The sequence below is a fragment of the Notothenia coriiceps genome, unplaced genomic scaffold, assembly GCF_000735185.1.
Source record: "Notothenia coriiceps isolate Sejong01 unplaced genomic scaffold, NC01 NC01_scaffold00029437, whole genome shotgun sequence".
NCBI lineage: Eukaryota > Metazoa > Chordata > Actinopteri > Perciformes > Nototheniidae > Notothenia > Notothenia coriiceps.
This window is the reverse complement of record NW_011362138.1, coordinates 65899-82073: the sequence shown is the minus strand read 5'-3', so window position 1 is coordinate 82073 and position 16175 is coordinate 65899. Positions and strand designations below refer to the sequence as shown.

Below are 16175 nucleotides of genomic sequence, written 5' to 3'. Positions count from 1 at the left end.
GGCTAATACTTTTACTACAGTAACATTTATGAATTTTCCTTGTAACAGATATATTTCTACACTGTGGCAATTATAGTTTTACAATGGTAAAATATGAGTTGTTTGTCCACCAGTTTGATTGAGAAATGTACATGTATTTTTAATAAGAATGATTTAATATAACCTCTATAGGAGATAGGGACCTCTGCGGGTGACTTTGTTTCTGGTTAAATAGCATCATCTTGTGGTCATGCCGGGTACCTGCATGTCTGAGCCGTCACTCCCATGAAGCACTCCCACACTACGTAGCCTTTCAGCGGATCTGGGTTTTTTGTGAGGCAGAAAAAAACACGTAGCCATCCCGATACGCGTGTAAACGGAGTGATATTGACTTTTTGGATGACAGCTAAATGAATAATGAACATATCTGCTGTTGAAGACTGATCGGCAGTAGAGAGTAAAACTTTTGATGCAGTTTATGTTGTTGATGCAGTCCAAACACAACACAGAGGCACTGAGGGGGATCGGAATTTACCGGTGACAAGTCTGGGAGGAGAAAAAAAAGAAAAAGGATCTACTCGTTACATGGAGTTTTAAAAAGCCTACTTAATTTGAATCACATTTGCAGCCATAGTTCTGAAGCCTTGAGTCGATGAAAAGTGCTTTAACAAAGGGGCAACTACAACTTTTCCCCTTTTAGCTTCAACTTTGAGGAAACAACTCTAAACATGGCGAAAAAGTATGATTTGCTTTACAAATTGTTACTCATCGGGGACAGCGGAGTGGGGAAAACATGTCTGATCATCCGTTTTGCTGAGGACAATTTCAACTCCACTTACATTTCCACCATCGGTACGTTGTCTCGGTTTAATGTTTACCATGTAATCAACGACATATCTCTACCAGCTTATGATTGGCCTGTCTGAAACTTAGAACATGAGGAAAACAAATATTTGCTTTGTGCTGGCATTTAATTATTCCTCTATGTCTGTACAACTGGTTTCCCAGACTGCTTTCATGTCTCAACAAGTCCATGCTCTCTCATGACTAATTCTTTTTCCATTATGTCTCTTATCTTTTTCTGTCTTTATTCTCTTGGTGAATGTTTTGCCCTCGCTGAGTGTGTGTGCTGACTCTTCCCTGACCCTCTCCCCCATCTCTCCCTCAGATCTCATTCCTCTCTCTTGGCTCTCAGAGGGTCGACCCACCCTCATTCCTATCTTTTATACCATCTCGACATTCACAGCCGAATGGTTGGCTTTCTGGCATGACTTTTTTTTTCTTACAAGACAACCCCCTCCTCTGCCCCTCACTGTCTGTCTGTCTGTCTGTCTGTCTTTCTGTCTGACTGCCTGCCTGCCTGCCTGCCTGTCTGTCTGCCTGTCTGTCTGTCTGTTTGACAGCTTGTCCATGCAGCAGAAAATAATACATAACTCAAACTTAGTGTGTGATGCAGGGCTGCCTTTTCTATAAGACTGTTTTGTGGATGGAGGTCAAAATCAAAATGTGAATACCATAAAAATGAGTATCCACCTGTGTGTGTGTGTGTGTGTGTGTGTGTGTGTGTGTGTGTGTGTGTGTGTGTGTGTGTGTGTGTGTTACGTGTAGTGTGTGTGTGTGTGTGTGTGTGTGTAGTGTGTAGTGTGTAGTGTGTGTGTGTGTGTAGTGTGTAGTGTAGTGTGTGTGTGTGTGTGTGTGTGTGTGTGTGTGTGTGTGTGTGTGTGTGTGTGTGTGTGTGTGTGTGTGTGTGTGTGTGTGTGTGTGTGTGTGTGTGTTGTTTAAATCATTATCTATCCATCCATTCTCCTCTCTTCTCTTCCTAGGTATCGATTTTAAAGTAAAAACCATTGAAGTGGAAGGAAAGAAAGTGAAACTACAAGTCTGGTAAGAGATGACAGTTGGTTGCGTGTCTAAAGATTCTTAGTTTTTTTCTCTCTGGCTTGTTTTCCTGAGAGGAAAGAGAAACCTCCCTACTGTCCTGATCTACTTCCTGATCTGGGCTTTATGGCAGGGTTAACTTTCCAAATCAATTGCCCAACTCAGAGACTCCCTTTATGTCATACAAGTGTGTTTTTCTACAGAAACAATGTGGTTGAGGTTACTTTATTGGGAGGAAATTGTCTTGGCGAAATGGAAATTGCTGAATTAAGACCACACATCACAATAAAAGTAAACACATTATATAAATGAACACATGTGAAATCATCAGGCAGCGATAAACACAATCATCAAATCATAACAAGCTATTCACTACAATAAGAGGTAGAGAAATTATCAAAGGCATACATCTCCAACTCATATTATTGAAAAAATCAAATCCTTATTTAGCTAATTGACTCCTTAACCTTCTGTCTGTCCTCTAGGGGTTACCCATTGATTAATGTTACTGACATAGGGAGACATTGCGCTTCCACAAATGGACCCTGTGCCTCCATCAAGAAATGATTAGCCCAAACTGAGAGTTAATCACATGATAAGCGTCAGATAAAATCCTGTTGTTCCTGCTGAATAGTATATTGCTCAATCTGTCTTTGGGTTAGCAGTTTAGAATATGAATGTTCCCTTAATTTTCCCTTGCAAGTTATTGAGGTTGATTATTTGAGCCTTAACCAATAAATATGACTATTGCCATAGCAGTGTAAAAAAACGTTTTGAATGCATTGTTCTGCAACTGTCTTTTTATTTAACGTTGTTAGCACAATGTGCATGCATCAGTGCACATTGTTCTTACTCTGCCTGTGTGTGCTCTTTGCAGGGACACAGCAGGGCAGGAGAGGTTCAAGACCATTACCACAGCCTACTACAGAGGAGCCATGGTGAGCACAGGATGCCAGCGGAACAAGCAGACTGGCTTTGTGCCCGCTCTGTACCTTTAACTGACTCCTTAAATCCTCTCTCTCAGGGCATCGTTCTGGTGTACGACATCACAGATGAGAAGTCCTTCGAAAACATCCAGAACTGGATGAAAAGCATCACAGAAGTGAGGATCTTTCCAAACAGTTGGTCAAAGTAATTAGGAAATAGTGCAAATAACCGTTGCTTAGTCAGTTGTTTGTATAAGTCATTAGTATGAGCAATGTACACAACAGGGGATTTTAAAGGGTCAGTTCAGCTAAATCATACTTGAAGCGTATTTTGCTTTTACCCCGGGTTGTCACTTACTTTCCTCTGAGAATGAGAGCTGCAATTAAATACTTTTTTCACCAATTCATATTTTTATCTCATTATTTGTCTTGACCTATTTATGAATTTGATATACAATGTCAGATCTTTTTTTAAAGCAGACAAAACCCAAATATGTTACGTTTATCAGTGTGTGTGACTCATGGCTTTTGATCTTATTTAAAAATATTTGTACAATGTGGCAATTAGGGGCAATATTTTAGAATGTGGATAAAATGTGGACAGATAGTACCAGGCAAACTAACCCTCTTTTCTGGAATGGCTTCAGAGAAACTGCTGTCTGGTCGTTTATTGCAGACTTGATGCAAAGATGTCTGCTCCGGACACTCCGCTATGCAAATCTTATTGTAGACAAGAACTGAACATAATCAATTAACTGCATTCCCTCTTTCCCAGAATGCATCAGCCGGGGTCAGTCGAATGTTACTAGGCAATAAGTGTGACATTGAAGCAAAGCGGAAAGTTTCCAGGGAGACGGGAGAAAAGGTGAGATGACCCAACATAAACTTGACTATTCCCTCTGTACTGTATCTGTTGTCGTATCTCTTACACTAAAGTTTAATAATTGTATCAGAGCGATTTATTGACTCTTTCTATCTTTTAAACATATGAGGCAGTTATTGTTTGAGAAAGGGATTGAGTGTATCAGACTTCTCATTTACTTTAGATAAGAAGCAAGAAGTGATTATTGGCCATATCCTGACCTACTGTTATCTTGTCTATTGTTGGCAGTTGGCAAAAGATCATGGCATCAGGTTCTTCGAGACAAGTGCAAAGTCCAGCATCAATGTGGACGAGGTGAGCCGCAACGTAACCAATGACTAACAAAACACTGTCTCCATGCCTCATTAAACTTAGCTCATGAGCTGTTATGTATCATGTGTTTACATTCTACAACTGCTGAACACTTTCTTTTTATGTTTGCTTTAGTCTTTTCTCGCATTGGCACTCGACATACTACAGAAATCCAGCAAGAAACAAGTAAGTTATACAAGAGAAAAAACCAAGCTGAATCATTGGCTCCTCCCTCAATATACTGTAGGACTTTATGTTTTACATGTCTGTAATTTCCTCTCTTTGTCTGTATTTCCTTCTCTGACAGGGCCCCACAGGCCGAGAGGTGAAAATCACGAGCAATACAGAGAAAAAAGCCTCCAAATGTGTTATTCTCTAGATATAACGCTGCCCAGCAAATGTAAGATTACGCCATACAAATTTAGCACATCAGTATTACTGGGGAGGAATACAGCAGGTTTTACGTCTCCATCTAGTGGGCTCACATATGAAATACAATCAGCTGCTAAATGTTAAAACACCCAAAACCAAGAATTTGTGGATTTTTTTCCTGAGTGGCAATTTTAAAAACGTGGTTTTGTTTGTATTTCCCATTGAACATTATTTTCTTCCACTGATACTGCGGTAGTGTTATTGTATCACGTATTATATTATAGTATCATCAAAATGTTGCAAAGAGGGGGTCTTAGATGACTTTAAAGATATCTGACACAGCATTTCACCAAGCAATTTTCACTATGTTTAACTGAGCTATACATTTCTATTTCCACCTTGTATTTCTCTGGCTTCTCATGACATTATTATCACTACAACAGCACCGCTTACTATCTTTTAAGATCTTTAGCTGTGTTTTTTAAAACGGGCTTGATCTGTAAAAAAAAAAAAAGGATACTATATTTTAGGGGCTTAGTGGAAAAGGTTTGGAAAGTGGTTTTATTTGCAAAAAAATGTCACTGTAGGCTTCTGATCTGAGAGTCATACATTCTGTTGGATTATTTAGATACTTAACAGAAAAACATATTTCTTTTGTCAGATCCCTTTTGTATTTCAAGGATTTGTATAGTATTATATCAGGAACACTGACAAATTGGCATCCCATTCTTGCAGATATGGGGAAATAGTGGACCAAAAATATATTGAGTTATATACTGAACCTGAATAAATGTTACAAAGCATTTATATTTTTATTTTGTTGATGTTGTGCCAAACAAATTGATTAAATGTTTAAATATTTAATTTCATCATGAGAATCTACAGTAGATATAACAATCCTCCCAAGGTCTATAATGTGGAGCTTTTTGGGTGACAGAGAAGTGGATGAATGCATGAGGTTTAATCGGAAACAAACACGGGTGGTAAACAAGCTTTGTTTTAACAAATGAATGGATTGAGAATGTGGATGATAGGAACAGAGATAAGTGCAATATGAGAAGATGAGTGGAAAGATGAAACAATGATGGATAAAGTAAGTGGACAGGATGTGAGGGAAGCAACAGCGTTCACATGCCCTTCACTTCTAATTGATTTAGTGAGTCTTGCCTTTTATCTGAAGTGCCTGGTTAATCTCTAAAACTACCACACATTAGCCACATCTGACAAGACAGTCTCCCTGTTCAAGCAATTTCAGATAATACTAAATGACTCTGACTAATGCTGCTCATCTGATCCGGACAGACATACTGGATTTCCTGTATCTGCCTTTTATACATTTCTTTCAAATTCAGTGTCTTTTAAGACCTGCCACACAAGTTTGTATGTACGTTTCCAGACCTGTATACTTGATGAATAAAAAATGCTTAACATTAACAGAATGAGTGTGTTGTAGTTTGTCTGTCGGTAAGTATACAGAGGATTCCTGGAAGGATAGATATCCAAGAAAGTGGCATTGTTTGATGTATTATTTGAAGGTCATTTCTATGATGTGTTTTAGAAATGTACTTGTTATTGGAGGTGTGTGGCGCAGTGGATAGAGTGTTGGTGTTCGGATCAAGGGGTCACAGGTTCAAACCCCACTGCAGTCAGCATGTCGTTGTGCCCCTAGGCAAGACACTTCACCCCAAATCGCTCCTGTGGGGATTGCCCACAGTATTGAGTATGTAAGTCGCTTTGGATAAAAGCGTCTAACAAGTAATGTAATATATATTAAGGCTGTTTAGCACTCAGGTTATTTTAATTTGTTTGCTATCTCTTTATAATGTAATCAACAAAAGTAAACATACAAAGAGAATCAGAAAGCTAACATTAGGTAGGCAAGAAAAACCAAGCAAAGATAATAAATTAATGTATTGAGAGTTCATTTGTATATTATGCATGTTTTTCTTTTTAAAACGTTGTTTGAAATAACTGCACTTCTAGTTATTTAGTTGTAGAAGAAGAAGAAATCCTAAACAACAACGTCACAACGAAGCAGGGTAATAATAGAGGAAGAAACCAAATATAGCTTTTTTGATACAAGTGTTCGAAGGTCTATTTCAGAATGTACATTCTTCCTTTAAATCCAGATGCAGAGTATACACATACCAGGACTCTTACATAACTGGAATGTGTCAACAAGGCCTATAAATATCAGCAGCCAAATGTGGTTTCCTACAACAACAAAAGAAAGGGGCCCACATTGTACAGAACTTTTTTTTTAGATTTAGATTTAAGATCATTTAAGTGTGTGTTTGATTGCGGATTCCAGTAACAGGGCAGAAAGTGGCTTTGTGTTTCAAGAACACTTAAGGGAAGTCCTGTCTGTGGACCTGCTGATGGATATGTACCAAAACTAGACCAGGCACCTGTAATAAATACTCATTTGTAGGACCCACCCTTTTTATTATTTTTAACCACTGTCCTGCCAATAGCATCTGTCAGTGAGTCCCCATCCCCCTTATTGCAGCAGCAGGAGGCTGTCGCCAGGCAACTGCCCCTCCTTCCCAGCATCAGCACCACGACGCTGCCTGCCGCATCTTCAGGCTCCTGCACGTCCGCTGCGTGCCTTGTCATCACGCTGGGCAGGTTTCGGTTTGCAAACACGATACATCTCGTTCCCAGAGCTGTGGCGAGGAGCACAGGAGGACAGGGCTGCAGAGGGAGGGGCGAGATACAAGAAGAAGAATTAGAAAACACACTCGGGTTTAAAGATGTTATCCCGGACATAGGTAGGCTATGTTGTTATGTGACGTCTGGTGGTGGGAGGTAGTGAGGTAAACGTCCGGGAGACACACTCACAAACACACGGGCTGAACGGGATGCCCGCGTGACTGCAGGGAGGGAAGAGGCGGTGGAGGAGGAGAGGGGGGGTTCTAGGTGCTTGTGTGGACCACCGCAAAAAACCCGAGGTGGAGTTGTCAAAGATAGAAAGCTTTGAGGAAAGAACAATTCCTGCCTTGGCTGCTATTTTTGGTGCAGTTTGAAAATCGATGGAGGATATTTATTTCCTGTTCACGTCGAGGTAATTAGTCTCGCTTTCCCCGAACGAACCGATGTGATCGTGGGGCTTTGATCTCCACACTGTCTTCTTCTTTTTGCCGTGACAGGATGAGGACCAAACACAGGGTCGCACATGTTCGGATGTTGCTCCTCTCGGTGATCGGACACAAGGAATCACCGGCTCCTGTCATCTCTGAATGCTGGGGGAGAAACGAGTGATCAGCTGCTCTCTTAGGGACACTTTAAAATCTGCGGCCTGCTGCTCGGGTATCCAGTTACCGCAATGCCACTGACGAGAGGTGGAAGTGGTGGAAGGCAGAAGATGGATCATAGGGAGCAACAACAATCATAAAACAATTATGTTTAGGTTGCCAAAAAACTAGCTTCATTCATGTGATTGTGTTTTGATCATAGAATGATATAGAGTGGACTCTTTAGGCTATAGTGGCCTGTGATCTGTATGAGCTAAAAGAGACATGACTGAGGCTTATCATGGCTGAACATGAGGTTAGTGTGGTGGCTGTGAGTGTGTAGTGGCTACTCAATTCTCAACTTTCTGCTGACAAAGTTCTTGGACTCACTCACTGGACTATAGCGTGCACCATGGGGCATTGCGCAGAACCTATGGTACCTGCCAGTAGAGAGCTTGGTGCATAATTGTGACGAAGTGGAGCTCTGAAGCTGCAGGATTTATGTCTCTCCCTCTTCTACTCGCCTGCACTTCCCACACAGCTGAATTTGGATTTCTAAACTCAGAGTAAACCTCTCCCAGCCTCCTCCACACACACACACACACACACACACACACACACACACACACACACACACACACACACACACACACACACACACACACACACACACACACACACACACACACACACACACACACATCGAAGAGCCTGACATGCCTTCACCGTCGGACTCCAGCAGCGTGGCTTCGGCCTCGGGGTCTCGAGGTTGGTCAGACAGCCGCAGGGGCATGTCGGGCCGGGGGCCTGGGGGGGCCCGGCTGCTCCTCTACCTGGGGCTGTGCCACCTGGGCCTCGGGGCCATGGTCCTGGCCTTCTCCTTCACCAGCATGGCCTTCACCTCCTCAGCCCGTGTGAGGCAGTCTTGTCCATTTTGGGCTGGCTTCTTTGTAAGTGTGAAACTCAGGTAAAACATACAGTATTGAGAGTATACCAGCAGAGACACTGAAGGCTGTGTTTTCTAATTGTCTGCAGGTGGTGGCATCAGGAATAGTTGGAATAATCTCATGGAGGAGACCTCTGACGCTGGTGGTATGTATAGTTCTGATTAAAGGAGCATCCAAGTCTGTTAGCTTTTGGTGAAAAACAAATGCCATGGAGGAATGCTGGATTTACAGGTTGAAGAAGATAAAAAGGGGCTCAGAAAACCACGGATTTGTCCACTAGGTGATGGCACTGATTACACATTTGACTACAAATACGCACCACTATAATATCAACTCAAGTGAAGGCTTGAGAAAAACATCTCTCCACCAGAAGCTGTGTGCGATCAATCATATCAGATCTTCTTCAGCAGATGAGGTTGTCATGGAATTGTACATCTACAAGTTTTCATATATTATTAACATGTTAAGTACCTCTCTTCCATGTTAGCTTAAAAGCTGTCATTCAAGCTGTAATGACAGTTGAAAAAAACGTATACGGTGGTCCCTGCATTTTACAAGTATTGTTGTAACATGTTTGTATATCTTTACAAAAAAAAAACAATCCTATTTGATTGTCGGCTTAATTGATTGCATATTCATACATTCAGTAAAACAATACAAACTAAGAAACCTACAGCAAATGTGGGGGTGGTTGATCTTGCCATGACATGAAGGGCATAAAGTTTCCATCCAAATTAAAATCCAGGTAACTACCTCCTCCAAGGCTTAATGTATATTCATTAGTGAAATCACCATGTCATACAGAAGAATAAAACCCTGCACACTCTCTTCCCTCCATCACATGAGTGTTGTGATCCTCCTCCTCATCAGAACGTGTCTCTGTTCCCCCACAGGTGTCACTGTTCATGCTGCTGTCTGCAGTGTGTGTGATCCTCAGTCTGGCCGGCTCCATGCTCTCCTGTCAGAACGCACAGATGGTCAAGTCCATGCTCACCTGCCAGGTACAGAACATTATTCAAGTGTTGTTTTCTGCCTCCTGCTGAAATGCCCTTGAAAGCCAGATGCACGGGGAACGTGTCAGGAATAATTTTAAAAATGTATTTAGTGTTCAGTGTTTCACACCAATCCTCTGTTTGTGTAGGTGGAGAATGGTCTGTGTGTGTGTTGCGCGCCTACTCAGTCCTGCTCAATCACAGAGGAGGAGACCCTGGTCCTCTACCTGAACGCTGACTGTCACTCTGTCAGACATCAGCTAAAGGTAAGTCCTTTCTTTCTATGCAAGAGTCACCCAACTATTAAAAGATTGTTGTTCAAGTCTGTCTTAAAATAGTTCTCAACAGGTTTTCTTCTTGTAATGATTCCTCATGTGCAAACTGCCCATTCAAATATATCCTGTGTTGAAGGACAAAGATCTTGTTTTGTGCAGAGATGTATTCAAAAGTCTATCTGAAACTAAGTAAAGCCATTAGGGTTAAACACGTTTACTTGTTTCTTAGATTGTCAGGGACAATGCAAAAAACATTGTAGCAGGTTATAATAACATTATAAAGATATGTTGCATATTGGATTTTTTACAAAGGCTTATTTGAGACCCTTTTCCCTTGTTAGTCACTGCTTAAAAAGGTCATAACATCAAGTGAACATCTCCCTGAGTTTCAGTGTATTAGTACCAATTACATCTTTTTGTGACTATCTTTCCACTGCAGCTCAGGGAAAAACAAAGCATGTTTCAATGTTTATATAGGCAGGGCATGGGAAACTGACTATTGTTTTAAAACAGACTCGGAAAATGGTGAAACTGTCATATTAACATGACATATACTCCCACTATAAAATGCCATTACATTGTGAGATTGTAATCTTCTGAATGCATATTTCTCCAAAGGACCTTTTGTTCAGTGCATGCGGTCTCAGCATTCTCTCCACCATCATCTGCACTCTGTCCACTGTGACCTGCAGTATCCACATATTCTCTCTGGATCTCGTGCACCTGGTGAGTACAGACACAGCACATTTTACATTTACCAGGCTGGCTTTTCCCCCCACAAATGACAAGCACTCAGCAATAAACTATAAACAGCTGCACATTGAAGGACAGACTTGTACTGTAGCATTATTGAAGCTCATCACATTTATCTGCTATGTGTTTTCCTTCTTTCCCTGCCTAGCTGGCCCCACATCGCTCCCGTTCAGTCAACCCAGAATGCACCACTCCTCAGGACGCCTTCCTGACCAACATCATGGACTTTGAGGAGTTTGTCCCACCCATCCCTCCGCCCCCCTACTATCCTCCGGAGTATACCTGCAGCTCTGAAACAGACGCTCAGAGGTACTACCTTCAAAAAATGTATAATACTTCAACATTACTAATGCACAGTGTGTCAAACAGTCGTACAAAGTATTCAAATAATTGAATCTTAAAATGTTGTTATGGTTTCAAGGTTAGGAAATTGCCTGAATTTAATTATAGTCCCTAAAGAATGCTTGGTGTTTAATATGACCAAAAATGTATAGAGGTTTAAAATAAAAGAATTACGTATTCATATTTGTTCGTTGTCTCCTGGCATCTTAAACCAGACATCGAGCGATGGGAGCTAGCTAAGCATTAAATAAATTAAACATATACTGTGATCAATTATAATATAAACAGCTGATAACATATATATATATATATGGGTATAAATTCTTTCTTTAGTCTTTTTTGGAAATATTTCAGTTTAAACGTGCTGAAAAAATGCTTGAATTGAAAGCTTTAAAAATGTAAGAACCATTTAATAGTCACGCAAACTATGATCCTTTGTTTACATTGACCACATTGAACGTGCAAAATAATGATTGTTTGATATTTTTAATTAACGCCCAGCATCACGTATAATGGCTCCAGGGAGAGCCCCGCTCCTCTCTACCCCACGGACTGCCCCCCTCCTTATGAACTTGTTATGGGACAAAGAGCTGCAAGCCAGGTGAGTTTGTGTGTGTGCGTATGTGCATGTTTGTGCATGTGTGTTTAATTCAATGCTGATCCTTGTTTATTTTAATTATCAAGGCAACAGTGTTTGACCCCCAGGGCACTGAGCTGTCTGGAGAGAGAGGAACTTCTACTGCCTTCAGTGGAGAAGGTGAGAAGATGTTCAGTCCTAAAGGTTGTAAATGTGCTGAAGGGACATTTGGAGATATTCAAATATATCTGTTATTCAAAGTGTGATACTGAAAATCCTGAAACAGAGTAGCACAATTAAAATGTATGATAATAAAACAAGCCAATAATGTAATTCAGTTATCACATACCGTTTTTTAAAGAGGTAAACCAAAAAAAGGGATGCTTAATATGATCAAATAAAAATAAGTACCTTTGTTTATTAGTGTCCATGGACAGTGGATCTCTGTTGATGTCAGAGATTGTGGACATCCCTGATGACTCCTCGCCCTCTGAGGACTCCTGTCTGATGGAGGTTGGGCTGCGGACCCGCGGGGAGAGGGGCCACAGGAACGTGAGTGAGGGGGGAGACGTAGGAGACAGCGCGGAGTACATCAGCTTCCGCGGTCCCCCGTCTCAGACGCCAGAGAGTCCTTTGGCAGGAGGACAGAGAGCCAGACTTTTCATCAGAGGAGAGAGGTCCAACTCCTGCTCTTCCCCCAGCACAGCAACCCCCACATACAGGTGAGCACCAACACAAATGTATGTATTAATATGAAAAAAGAACCTGTCAAACGTATAACACCTTTCATAAAAGAAATGCCGCACAAAGAGCTCTACAAAAAGGGAAATTAGACAGAATGAACTTAAAACTGCTATATTTGTCCTATAATAACAAAACAAACATCTAAAATATTAGATTGAAAATATAACACACTTCAAAAATCTTTGAAATAAATTAATAAATTGAATACATAGAATGAATAACAAAAGATGGAAAATAAAACTTGAGTTAAAAAACATTTAAATCATTACCCATAATTGCAGCTTGCACATATAGAATAAGCACTAATATTGTAAGAGCTCTACAGTTCATTTGTAATGCCCTCCTCTGTCCTGCAGGTCTCCATTATTGCATCGCCAGGCAGTGATAGCTAGAAGCTGTTCCCAGCTTGAGGCCATCGGGAAAGCCAGCTCTCCACAGCGATCCTCCATCCCAGAGTTTCGAGGTCGGCCCTCCACTCCCTTAAGCCAAGGAGCTACCCCAACCTCCTCTGTTCCCCCCATTTTATCCTCAGCCACATGTGAGCAGAGTGCTGGTGATGGGCCACCGCTCACAGGTCCATTGTACGTTCGACGAAAGGCCGGGAAGAATGAGAAGAGTGGAGAGCGGGTAAGAAGGGATAGTGAAGGGCTCCTTCGTCTGGTGAGGTCACACAGTGAACCGGGCCTCAGCTCCTCCACTGACACAGGTAAGTAAGACACGAACAAGAGTACATCTCCTACATACCATTTTGTTGTCTATAACCTGTCCTTGTATCTTCTCTTTTCTAGTTGACTTTGGCTCTGGAGGCAGCAAAGTATCTATAGACACAGGTAAGAGCTTAGCAATAACATCCTGCGGTAAGATCTGTTTGTTGAATGTCATCACTGTGTCTCTCTTTCAATCTCTGGTTTCACATTTAGTTGGCAGAAAAGCCGAAAAGGAAACACTTCTAAATTCTTTAAACGACAAATATGCGCCTAATGGCTTTCATTTATCAAACCCTCTTGGGTTAACTAGTGCAGATTCTACACTGATCTGTCACTGGCCGCATGTGATTTATTAATATATCTCACAAGATCTAAATAAGCAGTGATTTAATTTCAGATTGATGAATTTATGAATGTTACGCTTCTTTTGGATAGCCTAACATATGAATAGATCAAGGAACATGTGTTGGTTCTTGTTTACGATGTTGACAACTTTATGTCAGAAAGGTAGTCCTATTTTACAATTTGATTTATTTCAGGCTTGTTTGGTTAGTCCTTCTGGCTTTATCCCTCCCCAAAGTTAAATGTAGCCGTTTTTACCTGGCAATAGAAATAGTAAATGTGCAAACTGACTCCTGATGAGGGTCCAAACCTCTCTCTTTGTCTCTGACTCTGATAGGTCCATCCTCTGAGGCATGCCTTCTGCCCCGCACCTCTTTGACTCCTGCTGAAGCTCTGCCAAGGAAAGGCAGCATGAAATCTGCAGCCACAGGGGGGCCGATCCCCGCCAAACCTCCCCCCACCTCACCACTGCATTTACCTAAAGACTGCCACCGTTCCCTAGGAGACCTCAAGGTTAGTTCGAAAAAAGATGATTTAGAAGCAAAAGAAAAGTGCAATAGTTGTTCATCACATGGAAGTCTGAGCTGTTGTTGTTCTCTTATTTATATCCTTCTCTTTTTTTTTTTACTTATCCTTCAGGTGACTCGGGGTCTGGTGGCTCGCTTCCTGCAGCGCTCCAAACGCAACATATCGCCCTCCTCCGAGCATGCTGGGAGCACAGGGCAAGGGCCTAAGAGACGGAGTGGAGTTGAGGGCGCTGCCAACAACCACCTGCAACTGGAACAAGTATGACACCATCTCTGATTTGGCATATTTATGTTCTCGTCTCCAGCTCATTACATCAGAAAGTTCATTGTTTCTGCGAGTTAAGCCCTCTGCACTTTGCATTACATATGATTCATCTCCAGGTGTTGCTGACCCCTTGGAGCACCAGAGGAGGACACCCCAATCATCACTCACATCACCCTCATCGCCGTGGACACCACCATTCCCATAGTGACAGTCGACACAACCGGCATCACGGCAGTCGGGCGCCGGAGGGAATCCACCTGCGCAGCTGTGGAGATTTAAGCTCCTCGTCCACTGCGTCACTATGTCGACTCCTGACACCTCATCCACCGCATGGGTCATCGGGAGCCCTCTACTCAGAGTCTGCACTGTGAGCAGGGGGAAGGAGGGATGGAGGAGGAACATAGGACAGATATGAGTTGATAGGGTTGTTAGGAAGTTGGGAGGCAGGCTGATGAATAGTCTGAGGCAGTTAAGTGGAGATATCTAGCTCTTGAAATGAGTGTTTACTTCTTTTCCTCTTTGTCAACTCAGTTTTCTGAAGCCAATTCTCAAAATGGCCTTATTCAGTGGTGCTCTTTATCACTCTGAACGTCAGCCCAAAGCTCACACTATTTCACTTTTCAACATCAGTGAAAGAGTCACTGGATGCTGGGCAGTGGGTCCCTATTCGATCAGAATAAATCACACAGAGACAACAAGCATCTTTTCTGCTGTATTCTCCACTTCCCTTCTCTGAATACTGATCTGCAGACATATTCTTCCTCAAGACTGGATACAGAACTCGACTAGCATTCATGCTACAACAACCACTCACTTACATGTACATTCGGTGAACATTATTATGGGTTGCTATATCCTTCTGGCCCTTTTGTACATTGCTAATCATCCACCAGGTGAAGTGATCATGAACACATATTTGTTGTCTTCCATTGATCAAAAAAAGGATCTCAATAGACTTAGCTGAGTATAATGTAAGATAAACAGACAATGTTGCACATGAGGACACAAGAGCTCACATGGAAACATCTTAACCGAGTTGCTGATTTTGTCTTTTTATTTTTGCAATTCACACTCTCCACATTTTTCCACTTTCACACTGGCCTTCAAAAAGGCAGCCAGCATTTGTAACATTTACATTAATGCACGCCACAGACACATGCTAGGCGTTTGAAATGTATTCTCTGTTGGTGGCCCTTGGACATGGTGGTATGATTTGCATATGTGCATGTTTTGCTACAGTCCCCGAAATACAGCAGGAACCTTGTGCATTCAACCCTGACCGTCTGTGTAACTATGTAACACGTCCTCAGAATGTCTTTAACTGCATGTTTGACGATGCTTATATCTTTTTTTCCCTCTTGCACCCAAGACTATGATAGTATTAATTTGAGATGTGTTTGTGTTATAGATAGCTGAAGGGGAAGGTCAGAGTCAAAGATGCGCAGTGCTCCCAAAGTTTTCTGTCAGAAGGCTGAAAAAATATCTCTGCAACCTAATTTGATTTTGATAAGGTTTGAAAATTATTCGAGAGCACAGGCGTCTCTGTGACACTGGCTAAAGTAGGTGGATCCTGGAAGATAGAGTACATTGCACTGTCACTCTGATGACATGACGAGTCTCTTGCAATAAATGTACAGACTAATTTGTTTTAGGGTCGGGCTTTGCACTTTGTGTTGGTACGGTTTCTCTTTGTGGATAGGTGGTAAATGAAAAAAACTTGGGCTGCTGAGAGTGAACATTTGTTGGTTTTGGCAGCTCTACATTTTGAAGTCTATTAATATTTGTGTCAGATGGAGTTATTTCTTTTTTGGAAAGTATTTTTGGTGTGCTCACTAAGTGATGATAATGGCTCCATATCAGTAAAGGCACAGTTTAAAAACATTCATATGTATGTATCTAATTTTAAAAATGTACACACTTACACTTAGCCTGCACACAGAAACAGGCACAACATACACACCCTTATTAAGACACTAAGTTGTATTTCTACCTCCTGTCTTGCAAAAAAACGTTATTTATTTGAATAAATGTATATATGTATGGCAGGCTTAACAGGATAGAGCCTTGAAACCTGAATAATAAATGTATCTTAATATGACACCTATTCCAGATTTAAAATGCAGTGTCAATGGCATCACTTTC

At 41.5% G+C, this 16175-nt stretch overlaps 2 protein-coding genes across 2 annotated transcripts; both read left to right on the top strand.

The window, feature by feature from the left end:
• Positions 1–280: 280 nt before the first annotated feature.
• rab13 (RAB13, member RAS oncogene family) lies at positions 281–5768 on the top strand. The gene is made up of 8 exons (XM_010786669.1): positions 281–831; positions 1803–1863; positions 2735–2795; positions 2882–2959; positions 3559–3648; positions 3895–3960; positions 4093–4143; positions 4265–5768. The coding sequence occupies exons 1-8, from the start codon at positions 708–710 to the stop codon at positions 4334–4336; spliced, it is 603 nt and encodes a 200-aa protein (XP_010784971.1). The 5' UTR covers positions 281–707; the 3' UTR covers positions 4337–5768.
• A 2454-nt stretch (positions 5769–8222) lies between these two features.
• On the top strand, positions 8223–16103 carry fam189b (family with sequence similarity 189 member B). The gene is made up of 14 exons (XM_010786668.1): positions 8223–8512; positions 8598–8654; positions 9403–9510; positions 9651–9767; positions 10395–10502; positions 10678–10838; positions 11373–11472; positions 11556–11628; positions 11873–12170; positions 12549–12898; positions 12981–13022; positions 13579–13754; positions 13881–14027; positions 14150–16103. The coding sequence occupies exons 1-14, from the start codon at positions 8279–8281 to the stop codon at positions 14402–14404; spliced, it is 2226 nt and encodes a 741-aa protein (XP_010784970.1). The 5' UTR covers positions 8223–8278; the 3' UTR covers positions 14405–16103.
• Positions 16104–16175: the final 72 nt, after the last annotated feature.

Coding starts and splice junctions, on each gene's coding strand:
- fam189b (XM_010786668.1), top strand. CDS start 8,279: ATGCCTTCACCGTCGGACTCCAGCAGCGTGGCTTCGGCCTCGGGGTCT. Junction 8,655..9,402: donor GGAGACCTCTGACGCTGGTG/GTATGTATAGTT, acceptor GTTCCCCCACAG/GTGTCACTGTTCATGCTGCT. Junction 10,503..10,677: donor CTCTGGATCTCGTGCACCTG/GTGAGTACAGAC, acceptor TTCCCTGCCTAG/CTGGCCCCACATCGCTCCCG.
- rab13 (XM_010786669.1), top strand. CDS start 708: ATGGCGAAAAAGTATGATTTGCTTTACAAATTGTTACTCATCGGGGAC. Junction 1,864..2,734: donor AAAGTGAAACTACAAGTCTG/GTAAGAGATGAC, acceptor TGCTCTTTGCAG/GGACACAGCAGGGCAGGAGA. Junction 4,144..4,264: donor AGAAATCCAGCAAGAAACAA/GTAAGTTATACA, acceptor CTTCTCTGACAG/GGCCCCACAGGCCGAGAGGT.